Genomic DNA, 18661 nt, shown 5'->3' on the forward strand with positions numbered 1-18661 from the left:
AATTATGGACTAATCTTTTTATGGAGAATAGAACATCTCCTTAGACTGATAGAAGCATACGTGAGAGAACTACCCAATCAAACAAGATAATCCATGGCTAATGCCCAGTTACTGAGACACATCCACACAGGAGAGAATAGTGGATTCTTTGTGAGATGCGGTATCTAAAGTAGGACTTGAAAAACAGAGACAAAAGAGGTGAAGTAATAGAATGTTATGTTGGGGTGCACTGGAAAAGCACACTGAAAAGGTCACTTAAGGCATTTGGTGTGGCCTGAATCTGTGGGTAATGGAGAACCACCAAAGTTTTCAGAGCGGAACTGTGACATGGACAGTGCTTCATTTAAAGATCATTCATCTGGCAGAGGGGCTTAAGGGATTTCATGCATGAGGTACTAGGCCTCTGATGTGGGTGGGGCACTAGAGGTGAGAATGGGAGTATGAATATGGCTTGGGGTCTGATTTGAAGGGGAAAGGGCAAAGGAGCAGAAGCTGGCAAAGGTGACTGAGTCTGAACCCTGTGTAAGTAAGTAAAGACTGTGCCCAACTCAGGAAGATGGGCTGATCTGAGACAGTGATAGTACATTAAGTTTTCCATAAGCCCTGGCTTTTACAAAAGTGTCCTCAGGGCTGCTGAATGGTGCTATAGACTGAATTGTGTTCCCCTGCAAATTCATGTTGAAGCACTACCCCTCAATGTGATTGTATTTGAAGATAGCACCTTTAGAGGGTGAGGCCCTAATGATGGGATTTGCGTCTGTTATAAACTGAATTGTGTTCTCCCAAGATTTATCTGTTGAAGCTCTTAACTCCCAGTGTTGTGGTATTAGGAGGTGGGGACCTTGAGAGGTAACTGACTGATAAGGTTTGGCTGTGTCCCCACCCAAATCTCAACTTGAATTGTATCTCCCAGAACTCCCATGTGTTTTGGGAGGGACCCAGGGGGAGGTAACTGAATCATAGGGGCCGGTCTTTCCTGTGCTACTCTCGTGAGAGTGAGTGAAGTCTCATGAGATCTGATGGGTTTACTGGGTTTCCGCTTTTGCTTCTTCCTCATTTTTCTCTTACCGTAGCCATGTAAGAAGTGCCTTTTGCCTCTTGCCTTGATTCTGAGGCCTCAGCCATGTGGAACTGTAAGTCCAATTAAATCTTTTTCTTCCCAGTCTTGGGTAAGTTTTTATCAGCAGCATGAAAACGAACTAATACAGTACATTGGTACCCGTAGAGTGGGGCATTGCTGAGGAGATCCCAAAACTGTGGAAGTGACTTTGGAACTGGGTAACAGGCAGAGGCTGGAACAGTTTGGAGGGCTCATAGGAAGACAGGAAAATGTGGGAAAGTTTGGAACCTCCTAGACACTTGCTGAATGGCTTTGACAAAAATGCCGATAGTGATATGAAAAGTAAGGTTCAGGCTGAGGTGGTCTCAGATAGAGATGAGGAACTTGTTGGGAACTGGAGCAAAGGTGACTCTTGTTATGTTTTAGCAAAGAGGCTGGTGGCATTTTGTCCCTGCCCTAGAGATTTGTGGAACTTTGAACTTGAGAGAGATGATTTAGGGTATCTGGCAGAAGAAATTTCTAAGCAGCAAAGCATTCAAAAGGTAACCTAGGTGCTGTTAAAAGCATTCCATTTTAAAAGGGAAACATCATAAAAGTTCAGAAAATTTGCAGCCTGACGATGTGATAGAAAAGAAAAACCCATTTTCTGAGAAGAAATTGATGCCAGCTGCAGAAATTTGCATAACAAGCAAGAAGCCTAATGTTAATCCCCAAGACCATCGGGAAAATGTCTCCAGGCCATGCCAGAGACCTTCACAGCAGCCCCTCCCATCACAGGCCGGGAGGCCCAGGAAGAAAGGGGGTTTCATGGGCCAGGCCCAGTGTCCCCGTGCTGTGTGTAGCCTAGGGATTTGGTGCCCTGTGTCCCAGCTGCTCTAGCCGTGGCTGAAAGGGGCCAATGTAGAGCTTAGGCTGTGGTTTCAGAGGGTGGAAACCCCAAGCCTTGGCAGCTTCCACGTGGCGTTGAGTCTACGGGTGCACAAAGTCAAGAACTGAGGTTTGGGAACCTCCACCTAGCTTTCAGAAGGTGTATGTATAAACACCTGGATGCCCAGGCAAAAGTTTCCTGCAGGGATGGGGCCCCTGTGGAGAACTTCTGCTTGGGCAGTGCAGAAGGGAAATGTGGGGTCGGAGCCTCCACACAGAGTCCCTACTGGGGCACTGACTAGTAGAGCTATGAGAAGAGGGCCACCATCCTCCAGACGCCAGAATGGTAGATCCACTGACAGCTTGCACTGTGCACCTGGAAAAGCTGCAGACACTCAATGCCAGCCCGTGAAAGCAGCCAGGAGGGAGGCTATACCTTGCAAGGCCACAGGGGTGGAGCTGCCCAAGACCATGGGAACCCACCTATTGCAATAGCACGACCTGGATGTGAGACATGGAGTCAAAGTATATCATTTTGGAGCTTTAAGATTTGACTGCCCTGCTGGATTTCAGACTTGCATGGGCCCTCTAACCCCTTTGTTTTGGCCAATTTCTCCCATTTGGAACGGCTGTATTTACCCAATACCTGTACCCCCATTGTATCTAGGAAATAACTAGCTTACTTATGATTTTATACAGGCTCATAGGTGGAAGAGACTTGCCTTGTCTCAGATGAGACTTTGGACTATAGACTTTTGGGTTAATGCTGAAAGACTTTAGGGAGCTATTGGGAAGGCATGGTTGGTTTTGAAATGTGAGGACATGAGATTTGGAGGGGCCAGGGGTAGAATGATATGGTTTGGTCATGTCCCCACCCAAATCTCAACTTGAACTGTATCTCCCAGAATTCCCATGTGTTGTCGGAGGGACCCAGGGGGAGGTAATTGAATCATGGGGGCTGGTCTTTCCTGTGCTGTTCTCGTTATAGTGAATTAACTCTCATGAGATCTGATGGGTTTATCAGGGGTTTCTGTTTTTGCTTCTTCCTCATTTTTCTCTTGCCACTGCCATGTGAGAAGTGCTTTTTGCCTCCTACCATGATTCTTGGGCCTCCCCAACCATGCAGAACTCTAAGTCCAATTAAACCTCTTTTTGTTCCCAGTTTCGGGTATGTCTTTATCAGCAGTGTGAAAACAGATGAATACACTGACTTTAGATGAGTCAATGAAGGTGGGGACTCCATGATGGGATTACTGCCCTTATAAGAGGAAGAGACAGCAGAGCTCTCTCTGCCATGTGAGGACACAGGGAAACGGCGGCCATCTCTAAGCCAGAAGAGAGCCCTCACAAGAATCCAACCATGCTGGCACTCCAATCACAGAACTTTAGCCTCCAAAACTGAAAAATAAATTTCTACTGTTTAATCCACCCAATCTATGGTATTTTGTTATGGTAGCTCAAGCAGACTAAGACAAAAGGAGAAGTAAAATGCACATACTTTGGACTGTCTTTATAAGTACCATTTGGCTAAAGGAAAATGTTTCTCATAGGCAATTAATAAAAACCTATTTATTCTCATTGATGCCCAAGTACTAGAACAACAACAGCTGCTTTAGAATTGGCCATAGCCTCATGAATGCAGGCTATTCATTTTTAAAGCTTGCTTAAACATTAGAGATGAGGATACAGATATAGCATAGTTGTTATAAGCATGGGATCTGAAATTGGATAGACTTTCTGAACTCCTTCTTAGCTGTGTGATCTCTATCTGTAAAATGAAGAAAATACGGTTGCCTAACTGGGTTGTTAATGATGATTAAATGACAATTATCATACAATGCCCTTAACACTGTTCCTGGAACATAAAGTATGCTTAAGAAATTGAAAATAATATTGCTTAGGGATATTTCAAGTTAGTACAGACACATCCAGTGGCATTCCAAAAAAGGAAATCAATTTGCTTATGGCCAAGGTAAATTCAAGTAACTGGTTTAGACAAGGCTCACCCTTGGTCAATGGGAAGTATAGAAAATATATCTCTGGGCATTGAATTATTGTTTATCAGTGGCTTTCCCTGACACCTTCATGTTCCACAAGTTCTTCCTAGTTGAAAGCAGAGTCAAAGCAGCCATGTCCTCTAAATAAAGTGGCCACGTTAACAAGTATTTGATTCCATTTGGAGCTCTGGGGTATAAAAATGCACAGAAAATGGCTCCAGAACCTCAAAATGCACGAAAATTGTCATAGAGATTGATTTTATTACATTCAGTTTAAGAGACTGTGAAAGGAGTATTTTTTTTCTTAACATGGACCAGGCCAGAATATCAACACTGAATACCTAGACTCTAAATATTTAAAAATTGAGCTATTTTTCTAAACCTTCCGAAATGTGCAGTTTTCTTTTAAGTTAAAAGAAAAGGTGGAAAGTGCCAAATAATCTCAGATGGGCCATTAGTCAAGTCCTCAGGGACAATTTTAACTTATAATGATAAAACACCTGCAAACAGAAAATCACAAATTACAGAAAATGAAGCCTTTTGTATGCGCAGCTGTGATTTACATCTGCACCAATGTCTAAATATAAGAAACTGATGTACTTTCTTACTTTTTAAGGCTTCTAGTACTTTTAGGAAATTCATGCAGCAATTTCTTACGATATTCTATCAATAATTCATGTAATCGATCTTCTTTCCTTTCACTTTCTTCAATGGTTTTTGTGGTTAGTTCTAAGAGCTCGGTGTTGGTTTGGAAAAGGCGGCAGGCATAGCATGTGGATTTAGCTGTCTCCATCTTGTCCCCAGTGAGCACCCAGACTTTCAGGCCTGCTGCATGCAGAGCTTCAATGGTCTCTGCAGCTTGATCTTGTAGCCTGGGAACACAAAAGAAACTTTGTGATCTTCTAAAATTCCTGACAAAGATTCTACAGGAAGGCTTGTTAAAGAGAATATTTTTATAATTCGCAGCAATTCTAGAGTCCTGACATCTTATCACGGTTGACTTTCATATACATCCCCTACTCATTCTGAGTGCTGTCTCTGGCATAGTTTTACTTATTAAAGCAAATTTCAGACAATGAGGTTCTGAAGTTTGTGACACCTTGAGGTAACTGGTATCCAGTGGCAGAATTGAGTATCATCATTCTAAGCTAAAATGTTCTGAAACATTTGTACTCAATGTCACTTTAGCATATTTCATTTTATGTTCTATCTTACCATACCAATTAACATCACTTAACATCATTCAAAGTATAAAGGTCCAAACATTCTAATCAGACGATGAAGGAAATTAGTGAATCCCTATCCTTGAGGAACTTTAAGAACAGGAACATGGGTTTTCAAGATGGCTGACTAGGGACATCAGATGCCAGTTGTCCTCATAAAAAAGATCAAAGTTACTGGTGAATGGACATTTTCTGAACTGAAAACTGCAGGAAGAGAGCCAGGACCTATTGGAGAGCCCACAAGAGAAAGCTGGGATACAGAAAAGGAAAGTAGCGAGACTCTGGCAGAGACTGTCCCCCGAGGAACTCAAAGCCCCATGTAAAGGGTAGGTGGAAATGCTTCTCTGCTTCCTCACCCTGTGACAATGTCCTGACCATCAAACTGCTGGGGAACCCTTCCCTCCTTACCTAGGGCAACGCCATCAGTGGCTATATAGGAGCTTCCCAGGGACAGAGATCCGGGTGGCCAGCTCATGCAGGCATGTCAGTACTCCCCTCAGACCCAAACTTAGAGGGCAGGAACCATTCTGTTTGTGCTGCTGTGGTGGGCCAATACCATACCTAGGGGAATCTCTGCCCTTGAGTTATCATACCATCAGATCCCCTGCAAATATACTCCAATCTGCTCTGACTTTGGCAAGCTCAGGGGGATCAGTGAGTCCCCAGGGAGCTATGGGATCCCTGGAGATCTATCCCTCAGCATGGAGTGTCCCTAAGGGGGAGGTAAGCACAGCCCGCTAAGGGCCCTCCTGGGACAAAGGAAATGTGGGCACAGTGACAATCACTGAAGGAGGTAGCACTGAGGGCCAGGAACAGTCATGGAGACATTTCCCACTGTGCCCACTCCTGTACACTGTTGTTGATGCGGCCAGCAGCAGTTCTTCCCAGTGGAGGGTAGCGCATATGTACCTGGAGAAACTTTTCACCTTTTTCACAGTGGTTCTACCCCTGCTGAAAATGAGCTCGTGCCAATTGGGCTTTCACAAAGGGTGGGACCCAACTCCAACTCCCTACACAGAGCAGCAGCATCCCAGCAACAGACAGGTAAGCTGCAGAGTTGCTGCTCTGAACTTGGGGTAAAGTCTTGGCCAAAGCCCATTTTGGTTGCAACCATCAGAGAGATGTATCCACGATCTGCAGCCACACTGTGACCAGGAACCAAAGGATACAGTCTATACGAACTGAAGATTGTGAGCATGACAGGGGCATAATGGAGAAGTGGATCATGTCCCTATCTGCACAGGATGAGGAGCTGGTGCACCCTTCCTCGTTCCTTCCCCCAAGACCTCGGCATACCCCAACCCGATCTCCAACCCCTGCCACCATCCTTCCCTCAGGATAGGCGCTTCCACTCATCATCAGCCTCCCAGAGGAAGAACTGACTCTTACTCTTAAGCTCCACCTACCAGACTGAAGCCTGAACTGCACCCCCAAATAAGTAACTTGCTGCCAGAAGGGTTTAGTGCTAAGCTTTCTGACACCTCCACACCCTTAGCCCTGAGGGAGGCAGTGTGTCGGCCCTTGCATCCAATACATCACTACGACAGCATCTGAGAAAGCCATTGCACTGAAGCTATCCACAACCCAGGAAACCATATAGAGCCTTGCCCTGCCGAAAGCACCCAGAAACAAAGCCAAACAATCATATACAACATATACCACAGTCATATCCTCAAGGGAAAAAAGAACTAAAAAATAAAAAATGTCTTATCCAAACTACAGCAAATTCAAAAATAAGAAGCAACAGATCCCTCAGATGAGAAGGAATCAGTGTAAGAACTCTAGCAGTACAAAAAGCTGGGCAGTGTCTTGACACATCCAAAGGATTGTACTACCTCTGTAATAATACAGGTTAACCAGAATGAAAAGTCTGAAATGACAGATAAAGGAATTCAAAATATGGCTTGCAAGGCAACTCAACTAGATCTAAGAGAAAGTTGAGGCCCAACACAAAGAAACCAGAAAAATGATTCAGGATATGAAAGATAAGGATAGCTATAATAAAACAAATCAATTAGAACGCCTGGAATTGAAAAACTCACTAAAGCAATTTCAAAATACAGCTGGAAGCCTTAACAATAGACTAGACCAAGCAGAAGAAAGAATTGCAGAGCTTGAAGAGCAGTCTTTTGAATTAACCCAGTCATATTAAAAAAAAAAATTTAAATGTGAGTAAAGTCTTTGAGAAATATGGGATTATGTAAAGCAACAAAATCTATAACTTCTTGGCATTTCTGAGAGAGAAGAAGAAAAAAAGGCAACATGGAAAATATACTTGGGGAATAATTCAGGAAAATTTCTTGAACCTTGCTAGAGGTCAACATCCAGATACAAGAAATTCAGAGAACAACTGTTATATGCTACACAAGATGACCATCACCAAGGCATATAGTCATCAGACAACCCAAGGTAAACAAACAAACAAACAAAAATCTTAAAGGCAACTAGATAAAAAGGACAAATTACCTATAAATGAAATCCCATCAGACTAATAGTGAATTTTTCAGCAGAAATCTTAGAAGCCAGAAGATTGGGGATGTATTTTTGGCTTTTTTTTTTTTTTTTTTTTTTAAAGAGACAAAAATCTCAATCTGTCACCTAAAGTGTAGCGGTGGTGCAGTCATGGCTCACTGTAACTTCTGGGCTCAAGTAATCCTCCCACCTCAGCCTCCCAAGCAGTTGGGACTACAAGCATGTGTCACCATGCCTAGTTATCTAAAAAAAAAATTTTGTAGAGATGGGGTCTCGCTAAGCTGCCCAGGCTGGCTGTGAGCTCCCAGGCTCAAGTGTTCCTCCCACCTCAACCTCTCAAAGCACTGGATTACAGGTATAAGCCACCATACCTGGCCTTTAGCCTTCTTAAAGAAAAACAACTGCAGCCAAGAATTCTATATCCTGCTAAACTAAGCTTCCTAACTGAAGGAAAAACAAAGTTTTTCCCAGACAAGCAAATGCTATGGGAATCTGTCACCACCAAACCTATCCTATAAGAAATGCTTGAAGGAGCTCTAAACACGGAAAACAAACGGATGATATTTGCTACTATAAAGGTATATGTCAGTAGAAAGTTAACAGATCCTATAAAGCAATTATATACTTGAGACTATCAAAACAACTAGCTAACAACACTAAGACAGGAACAAACCTCACATATCAATATTAACCTTGAATGTAAATGGCCTAAATGCTCTACTTAAAAGACATAGATTGGCACAATGAGTACAAAAATACCATCTGTTAGGCCAGGCGTGGTGGCTCACACCTGTAATTCCAGCACTTAAGGAAGCTGAGGCAGGAGGATCACCTGAGGTCATGAGTTCGAGACCAGCCTGGCCAACATGGTGAAACCCCTTCTCTACTAAAACTACAAAAATTAGCCAGGTGTGGTGGCAGGCACCCGTAGTCCCAGCTACTCAGGAGGCTGAGGTACGAGAATGTTTTGAACCCAGGAGGCGAAAGTTGCAGTGAGCCGTGATCGCGCCGCTACACTCTATCCTGGCTGCACTGTAGCCTGGGCGACAGAACAAGACTCCATCTCAAAAACTTCAACAAACCCATCTCAGGCGTGATGACAGCATAATGATGGCCACAAGCTAAAACTAAAGGGATGGAGAAAGATCTATCATGCAAATGGAAAACAAAAAGGAGTAGGGTTTGATCTTCCTGTATCAGATAAAACAGGCTTTAAATCAACAATAGTAAATAAAAAGACAAGGTGGGAATTACATAATGAAAAGGAATTCAATTCAACAAGATTCAACTAGCCTAAATATATATAAACCCAACATCAGAGTGTCCAGATTGATAAAACAATCATCCCTAGACCTAAGGAAAGAGACAGAGAGTCATACAATAATATTGGGGGATTTTAAGACCCCAATGATAGCACAAGACAGATTATCGAGGCAGAAAACTAACAAAGAAATTCTGGACTTAAATTGGACTCTTGACCAAATGGGCCTAATAGACATTTACAAAACACTCTACTCACCAAGTGCAGAACATACATTTTTCTCATCTGTGCATGAACATTCTCTAAAATTGATCACATGCTTGGTCATAAAGCAAGTCTCCTGAAATTCAAAACTCAAAATAATATCAAGCATCTTCTCTGAACAGAGTGAAATAAAATTAGAAATCAATACCAAGGGGAACTCTCAAGACCACATGAGTACATATAAACTGAACAACTTGCTCCTGAATAACTTTTGAGTAAACAATGAAATTAAGGCAAAAACCAAAAAAACAATTTTGAAACAAAAGAAAATAGAGACAGAACATACCAAAAACTATGGGTTATGTCAAAAGCAGTGTTAAGAGCAAAGTTTATAGCACTAATTGCCTACATCAAAAAGGCAGAAAAATCTCAAATGAACAACCTAATGTCACAGCTAAAAGAACTAGAAAAACAAGAACAAACCAGACCCAAAGCTAGCAGAGGAGTAACAAAGATCGTAGCAGAACTAGCATAAATTGAGACCAAAAAAAGCATACAAAGTATCAATGAAACAAAAATGTGAAACAAATAGACCAGTAGCTAAATTAACCAAGAAAAAGAGAAGATGCAAATGAGCACGATCAGAAATGACAAAGGTGACATCACAACTGATACCACAGAAATACAAAAGATTCTCAGACTATTATGAACATATCTACGAGCACAAACTGGAAAATACAGATGAAATGGATAAATTCCTGGAAACATACAACCTACCAAAATTGAACTAGGAGGAAAAAGAAACCCTATATAAGCTATGAAATTGAATCAGTAATAACAAATCTACCTAATCAAAAAAACCCCCAGGACTATAGAGATTAACAGCAGAATTCTATCAGATGTATATAAAGAAGAGTTGGTACCAATCTTACTAAAACTACTCCAAGAAAAATCAACGAGGAGGAATTCCTCCATAATTTATTCTACAAAACTAGTATCATCCTAATATCAAAATTTGGCAAGGATGCAATAAAAACAGAAAACTATAGGCCATTACTCATGATGAACACATAGATGTAAAAATCCTCAACAAAATACTAGTAAACTGAAACCAGCAGCACATCAGAAAGATAACTCATCAAGATCAAACGGGTTTTATTCCTGGGATGCAAGGATGGCTTAACATATGCAAATCAATAAATGTAATTCGCCACATACATAGAATTAAAACAAAAATTATATGATCATCTCAATAGATGCAGAAAACATATTTAATGAAATTTGACATACCTTGATGATAAAAAAAAAAAAAAAACCCTGAGAACAAACTAGGCATTGAAGAAACATACCTCAAAATAATAAGAACCCTACACGCAAACCCACAGCTAACACCATACTCAATGTACAAAAGTTGAATGCATTTCCCCTAAAAACTGGAACACGACAGGGATATCCACTCTTACTACTCCTATTTAACATAGTACTGGAAGTCCTAGCCAGAGCAATTAGGCAAGATTGCTGGAATACTATGAAGCCATAAGAAGAGTGAAATCATGTCCTTTGCAGCAACATGCATACAGATGGAGGCCACTATCCTAAGTGAAATAACTCAGAGGCAGAAAATCAAATACCACATGTTCTCACTTATAAGTGGGAGCTAATCAATAAGTACACATGGACATAAAGATGGAAATAACAGACAATGGTGACTCTAAAAGGGGGAAGACGGGAGAGGAGCGAGGGTTGAAAAACTACCCATTGAGTATTATGTTAGTATCTTAGGTGATGGGATCAAAGGAAGCCCAAACCCCAGCATTACACAATATAATCACATAACAAACCTGCACATGTACTACCTGAATGTATAACCCTGACCCACCCTCCAAAAAAAGAGGAACGCCAATCATCCTGAATGAGAATTTAATTATAATTCTTAAAGGCAAGGAGAGAAAAAATGATACTTTCCTCCGGGTTTCTCTTGGCCACAGAATAACAATGAAATCAGACTAAATGAATTTCATTAGAATTTCAATACCTTTTAATGTGACTAAATATATGTTTGTAACTTTTTAAGTCTCATAAGTTTCATATATAATATTTAGAAAATTCCAAAAATATTAAGAATCTAAAACTTATTATTTCAAGCAGATCAATGGCAGTGTCCTACAATCAAGTCTGAAAACGGTCAGCCTGTAAGTTAAAAGCATATTATTTTAAAGTATGCAGTCCAGGCACGGCGGCTCATGCCTGTAATCCCAACACTTTCGGAGGACAAGGCAGAAGATCATTTGAGGCCAGGAGTTCAAGACCAGCCTGGCCAACATGGCGAAACCCCGTCTCTACTAAAAATACGTAAATTAGCTGGGTGTGGTGGCATATGCCTGTAATTCCAGCTAGCAACTCCGGTGGCTGAGGCACAAGAGTCACTTGAACCCAGAAGGCAGAGGCTGCAGTGAGCCGAGATTGTGCCACTGCACTCCAGCCTGGGTGACAAAGCAAGACTCTGTCTCAAAAAAATAAATAAATAAAAATAAATAAAAATAAAAATAAAATTAAAAAGTATGCAAAAACATACTCTGGTCTGTTAAACCAGGTTAGATTAAGCTCTCATGTTGTTCACTCTACCTTAAATTTCCTTTCTGCTCATCTGTCTCTCAAAATCTTACCCCTTCATCTAGGCACCAGCACAAACAATGGCTACAGTACCCTTCCCTACATGTGTCAAGACTATTTGATAATATGTGCATAAATATATGGATAGCTTAGTAAATATTCAAAAGACCTTAGTGAAAATTGATTCATTCTTCTAGGTTACATGAATTTACCTTAAAAATCATTCCTACTGGCCAGGCGCAGTGGCTCACACCTGTAATCCCAGCACTTTGGGAGGCCGAGGCGGGCAGATCACGAAGTTAGGAGATCGAAGCCTTCCTGGCTAACATGGTGAAACCCCATCTCTACTAAAAATACAAAAAATTAGCCAGGCGTGGTGGTGGGTGCCTGTAGTCCCAGCTAGCCAGGAGGCTGAGGCAGGAGAATGGTGTGAACCCAGGAGGTGGAGCTTGCAGTGAGCCGAGACTGTGCCACTGCACTCCACCCTGGGCAACAGAGCAAGACTCTGTCTCAAAAAAAAAAAAAAAAAAATTAAAAGCTTAAAAAAATTTTTAAAAATTAAAAATCATTCCTACTAACAGCTCAAAATCTGGTGTAATTTTTCATACTTACTACAATAAATAAATCTTTAAGCCCACTTAAACAATAAAACTAAACCAAAGATTTCAAACTTCAAGATTAAATTACTAATCTGGGGCAGATCACACCCAAAACACTGGTCATTAAAATAGTAAGAGTATCATTTTCTAGTTACTTGTCTTCAACTGCAGTGGCTCCAATTAAATTCATGTTTGTCTCAATATCATCGAAAACTTTCTCCATTTTTTCTTCTCTGTCTTGTAAGGCCATTTTTGCCTCTATGAGCTGTCTGTTAATTCTTTCATAATCATCTGGAGCAATTTCTTTGAAGGCTACACAGAGTGTCCGATACCCATCCTAGGAGTAAAGTAGGAGATCCGTAGTTATTCTAATAATAGTTGGAAAAAAACCAAAAACAAAAAACCACACTCTGTAAATACTCTTGCTTTAGCCATATGTACAAAAGAGAAATTCTGACACCTATTTAGTTTGAAAAAATGAACAAACCACACCTGAAAAGGCAACATTGAATTAGGTTCAGAAAAAGGAAGTAACAGTTCTTTTAACAAAGGTTGTTGAAAAGTCTTTAAGGCTGCAAATTCTGATCAGCAACTTGCTCCAGGATGTTTTATATTAAGATAAAAAAAAGTAATATCAAATCCCCAAATACAAAACATAGACCACAAAAATAAGCTGAAATGTATTTAAACTGTCATTTAAACAGAAATCCAATAAACATAGTCATCTTCAGCATTTCTCTGCTTACTTATTGGTGGGGGAAGGAGTATAGGCTCACCATTGCATTACGTTCCACATGGACTTTAGTTAACTCAATTTCATGATTTTGCACTCTGGGAAAAACTGCCGAGTCTGCTCCTTTACAAAAGAGAAGTATGTCTCCTAAAATAAAGAACCATAGTACTTGACTTAGAATTTTAAGGCTGGTATTGTGGTTTTAATAAGAGTAACTTTTAAAGCGGCCTCTCTCACCCAAGTGTTATATATTCTGAGCATGCCTCGCAATACTCACCTAAATGGAATGAGAAATCTTGGCCTTTAGTCTGTCAGAAAGGCATGCACCACCTCTTCAGGTCATTATGAACACAATTAATAAGCCAGAGTTTACAATAGGCACCTCTGTTAAAATATACTTCCTCCCACCAATTCACGGAGGGCTGGACTTGTGTCAAGGAGCTGCATCTGAATTTCTTCTGAAAATGTATGCCAGATGCAGTGGCTCATACCTGTATTCCCAGCACTGTGGGAGGCCGAAGTGGGAGGATCACTTAAGCTCAGGTGTTCAAGACCAGCCTGGGCAACATAGGAAGACCCTGACTCTACTAAAAGTTAAAAAATTAGCCGGGCATGGTAGTACATGCCTATAGTCCCAACTACTCTGGATGCTGAGGTGGAAGGATTGCTTGAGCACAGGATGTCGAGGCTGCAGTGAGCTATAATCTTGCCACTCCAGCCTAGATGACAGAGTAATACCATGTCTTTAAAAAAAATAAATGCAGTGAAGTCATGGTCTAGAGTATACATACATATGGCATCTACAGCTGTCAAGAAGAAAGCTCAAGCTCAAACAAGCTGAAATAATTTTCAATAAACTATATTAACCAGCTTTTAAAACACTGGCTTCATAGTTTTTACTGATGAGAATAGCTCTCTAGAATGCTGGGATAAGTGCAGCTTTAGATCACTTCACACACCCAGGAAATATTCACAGTTGTGCACAAGACAGACACTTTATCCTTATAAGGGAAACAATTGAGGTCAACAAATTAAAAAGTTTAGCTCTGAGGTCAATGACCTTTGTAGACCAGTTCCACAGACATTTCACCATTTGCTGTAGAACACGTGGACATGCACACATAATAGCAAGTATTTGAAATGTTGTGGGTTTTTAAAATTTCATTTATTCTTACACATCCAAAGTATTTTAAAATTCACAAGACAAACTCCATGGTCACTTATTAAAACGAATTTCATGACTATGCAATCATACCACAAAGTATGAATAAAGTGGGATATGTTCCCCCAAGGATCTGCCTGTATCCTCCCATTCTCACATTAAGGAATTTAGAAAATTTAATAGTAAAAAGTAAATTAATGGGAAATAAATCAAGAACTTTTAGAAAACAAACCACCTGGGCATACCACACACACACACACACACACACACATATCTGAGAGCCTTTGAATAAAGCAGGAGTGCTCGCCCATGGGTCTTGCAGAATCTGAGCAGACGGCAAACCACCATGGTGCCTCCAAAGACATGAGGGAGCCCAGGATTATGGTACCAGTTCCCCTGCAAAGGGCAAGCTTTACTCTGTTCAACAAAGAACCTGAGCTCTGTAGTGAAACTGCAATGCCATTTCCCAGAAACCAGGCCCTCAGTCCTCTCTACCTCACCTGTTTCCAGGGAGTGTCAAGCAGTAGGGGAACCAGGAAGGTCAGTGAGGGATAAGAAGCAACTCCCATACTCAAGGATTCTGCTACTAGTAATCCCAAACCATAACTACGTTGGGTGGCTGCATGTAAACATTACTGGTAGACCGGTCAGTACCCCGATCCATATAAAAGTCATCCTTTCAGTTCCTGTTCGAACACCCAGGGCAGAGGGATATGGTTCTGCTACCAAGAAAAGGCACATCCTGTCATAACAAGGGTTCTATCACTAACAATTTGGTAAATAGAACATCTGTGCTTAAAAAAAATACATGAAGGCATATGCAAAAGCTACTGCTTTGCATGACTTTCACTAATCCTACAATACTACATGAAATGATTCTCTTTCCTGAAAGAGTGAATCAACCAATAAGCCTACAAATCAACAAAGAGAAAAATTCAAGCTTTTCAGATATGTACCTTCTTGAGTCTTCACAATTACACTCATACGTCGCCGGACGGCATCAAAGTTTAAGGTGTGAAGAAGTTCATATCTTTAAGAGAAGAGAAAGGAGAAAAGTAAAAAACCTAGAATATACTGAGAAAAATAAAGCACAACAGAAATATGTTAAGATATTTAAACATCTTAACAGAGAAGATAGCTATTCTCTTTGCATGAGGGTCACTAGTTGTGTGCACAACTGGTACTTTCCTTTGTCTTAGAATTTCTCTGAACATAGAACATGCTGTCAGAGGATACCAGTGTTAGTTAAGGGGTATTTATAGCCCTTCACTATATTACTTAAAATGGTAAGAATGACCACATAGAAATGGAGGATAAAGAGCTGTCCCACCAAGCCATATTTGGAGGGGTCTAGAAACAGTCCCACTCTGCCAATTTTTTTGGCAGCATTTATGCATGGAGTGTCAGACACAGTGCTAGGTGCTGGGGAATAGAGGTGAATCTGCCTGAGTCCCTTCCCTTATGCAGGTCACCATATGAAAAGACACTGGGGCATCAGAGTACTTGCCCTGAGGCTCACACCTGAACATTCCGAACAAAACAAGGCTTCTGGTTTACAGCAAAGCTGTTTTTATTGGTTCGGCTTGCAATCCCAGAGTGATTGCTTGGACACCAGATAGCAGGTTTCACATATATTCACTGATTTTTCTTGTACCATGTGTTAGAAACCTGAAATGGCATCTAAATTTGAGAAACATTCCAGGCAGACTCTCATTCTGGCTACTGGACCCAGATGTGAACCAGATTGGAATTTCTACCTCAAACTACAGTTTCTGCCATTCTGTGTAAAATGGCTTCTACCCCAACTATATTTACATAAAACTCCGAACTGGGAGAGAAAAGTCTTGTATTTTCAGTGGCATCATTTCCTCTGCTGCCCTGCCTGAATCCGTTTAAATTTGACTATGGGGTTAAGAAATGACGAACATCAAACACAGAGCTACTTACTCTTCTATTTCTTTTCTTTGGTTCTCTACTCTCATGTGTCCATTTCGATTTCCTAAAAATGTGAACCCGTACCTATCAAAAACAATAAAAAAGACCACGTGTATCTCTAAAGAATGATTAATTTAATTTTACTTTTTTGAGACAGAGTCGCGCTCTGTCGCCCAGGCTGGAGTGCAGTGGCGGGATCTCGGCTCACTGAAACCTCCACCTCCCAGTTTCAAGCGATTCTCCCGCCTCAACCTCCTGAGTAGCTGAGATTACAGGCGTGTGCCACCACACCCGGCTGATTTTTATATTTTTAGTAGAGACAGAGTTTCACCACGTTGGCCAGGCTGGTCTCAAACTCCTGACCTCAGGTGATCCACCCGCCTTGGCCTCCCAAAGTGCTGGGATTACAGGTGTGAGCCACCGCACCTGGTCTAGAATGATTACTTTTCAATGGGGCAATTCATGCTTGTTTATGCTTTTCTTCTCTTTCATATGATCTCAATATATAACCGTACTTTCTTTTTCTGGATAAGCTGGTAACAGAGAAAGTCAATGCCCAGCCACAACTATTGTAACCAAGGGAAAGACAATTTGGGTTTCTGATTCTACAGCTAACACACTGGGTGACCTTTTAGCCACTTAATTATCTTGAAACTCATGGGTAAAACTAGACTTTCGGTTCTCAAATGATGTCAAAATTGCTGGGAGCACCTCAGAAATAACATGTGTTGTACAAAAAGTGGCCACTGTTATGTTATTTGCAAAACATAGTATGAACATTCAGACTTCTGGCTGGCATGCATAAATAGTAAGGCAAGTAATACCTACATGTAACTATTTTCTTTTTGGTCTTAACTGGTTAGGTGTGGGAATTTTCTACAAATTTTTGGCTAAAGCAGTTATGTTTTTTATTAAATAACAGGAGACGTATGTGCTAAGGTCATTGAAGAAAACGGAAAAAAACAAGTAACTTCTGTCCTCCTGTGGTTTCACTTTCTTAGGAGAAGTTAAGAACGTATACTTTACTTTTTAGCTCCTTTCACCAAAGCTATTTCATCTGGTGAAGAGGAGATATAGGTTAATTCAGCTGATTCTGTAGCTCCATCAACAGCATCATTTGTTTTGATTTCTACAGTATGACATAAACACAAGGCACGTAGAAACAGCTCTTCTCGATTCTGTGGAACAGTAACAAAATAATGATTGTTATTTTTAATTTGATCACTCGGTAACTAGGCAGTGAACAGAGGAACTATATTAATGTGAGAGAATGTTATAACTTCTAACAAACTTAGTAGCAGATATGTATAAATTCCTAACACTCAAATCAGCTATATATTCTCCTAGTACTTAATAAGAGTTCCTGGTTCTCAGCTAGCATACCCTATAGGCTGTGTTAACTCATTGAGGTTATTGTAGTGCCACCTAAGCCAAAGCAATGACTTCTTCATGGCCTAAAAGACTTCATTCAGTAACTAATTCACAATCTAGCAATAGCTCAAGTGTAGGGAGACTCTGGTTAATTTAATGCCTAGACACTCCTGAGACTTTAATCATTTGAACAGACATCATTCTTGGGGGAGCTTACACTTTAAAAGACAAAGCACAAAAAATTATGATCAGACAAGCAAGCTTTTACCCAAATGTCATTTCCCACAATTCTCTTTACTTGTAAATTCTACTTATTTACACATTTCAGAAGTATCAGTAAAACAAGAAAGGTGAAGCCAACAATAGTTATTCCAAAGTCACCGGGCACAGTGGCTCATGCCTGTAATCCCAGCACTTTCAGGGGTGGGGGGTGATTACCTGAGGTCAGGAGTTTGAGACCAGCCTGACCAACATGGTGAACCTCCATCTCTACTAAAAATACAAAAAAATTAGCCAGATATGGTGATGGGCGCATGTAATCCCAGCTACTCGGGAGGCTGAGGCAGGAGAATCGCTTGAATCTGAGAAGTGGAGGTTGCAGTGAGCTGAGATCACGCCACTGCACTCCAGCCTGTGCAACAGAGTGAGACTCCATCTCAAAAAACAAACAAACAAACAAAAGTCTATGTCATGTGTCCACCTAAAAATAATTTTCTACTATGGAACGTTAACATGCATTCACAGATTGATTTCTTATATAAAACAATAATGCAAATGCACCTTATCTGCTTTGTCAAAATATGTTAAAGGTCCATCAGTTTGAGATAATCCATCAACCTCTTGAGTTACACCTTTATATTTATGCCCATCTATGCAGCATTCAATGAATTCCATGCTGTTTTCAGTGAGTGTTCCAGTCTTATCTGTAAATACATAATCCACCTAAAACAAGGACACAAACATACACACACTGTTAGTTTCTTCAGTGTGACTAATTTTTAGTCTGCTGTAACGCAAAGCTATTTTCATATCCATAGGAAATCACCTCTTCTAAGACTTATGTCAAATGTCAGGGAATTACAGAGATAATATTACAAAACAAATGAGGAATAAATTAGTATTTTTAAAGACACTAAAATGGTATCACATGTCTAAGGTAGATCT

The 18661-nt window shown here is 40.6% G+C and overlaps 1 protein-coding gene across 6 annotated transcripts in view; it reads right to left on the reverse strand.

Annotated features, from left to right (window-relative positions):
- ATP11C (ATPase phospholipid transporting 11C (ATP11C blood group)) overlaps positions 1-18661 on the reverse strand; it is a 203760-nt gene that overhangs the window by 43630 nt on the left and 141469 nt on the right. For 5 of the 6 annotated variants that reach the window (XR_012429817.1, XM_015443940.4, XM_015443939.4 and 2 more), the window contains 7 exons: positions 18278-18439; positions 17153-17304; positions 16139-16210; positions 15148-15221; positions 13073-13176; positions 12452-12633; positions 4533-4796 (listed from right to left, as the gene is read on the reverse strand). Coding sequence is in view for 5 of the 6 variants with exons in the window: in XM_015443940.4 (XP_015299426.1) it covers positions 4533-4796; positions 12452-12633; positions 13073-13176; positions 15148-15221; positions 16139-16210; positions 17153-17304; positions 18278-18439 (1010 nt within the window). In the remaining variant the exon portion in view is untranslated. The remainder of the gene's footprint in view (positions 1-4532; positions 4797-12451; positions 12634-13072; positions 13177-15147; positions 15222-16138; positions 16211-17152; positions 17305-18277; positions 18440-18661) is intronic. The other variant, XM_015443943.4, reaches the window with a different exon arrangement.

This window comes from Macaca fascicularis, chromosome X, assembly GCF_037993035.2.
Source record: "Macaca fascicularis isolate 582-1 chromosome X, T2T-MFA8v1.1".
Classification (NCBI taxonomy): domain Eukaryota; kingdom Metazoa; phylum Chordata; class Mammalia; order Primates; family Cercopithecidae; genus Macaca; species Macaca fascicularis.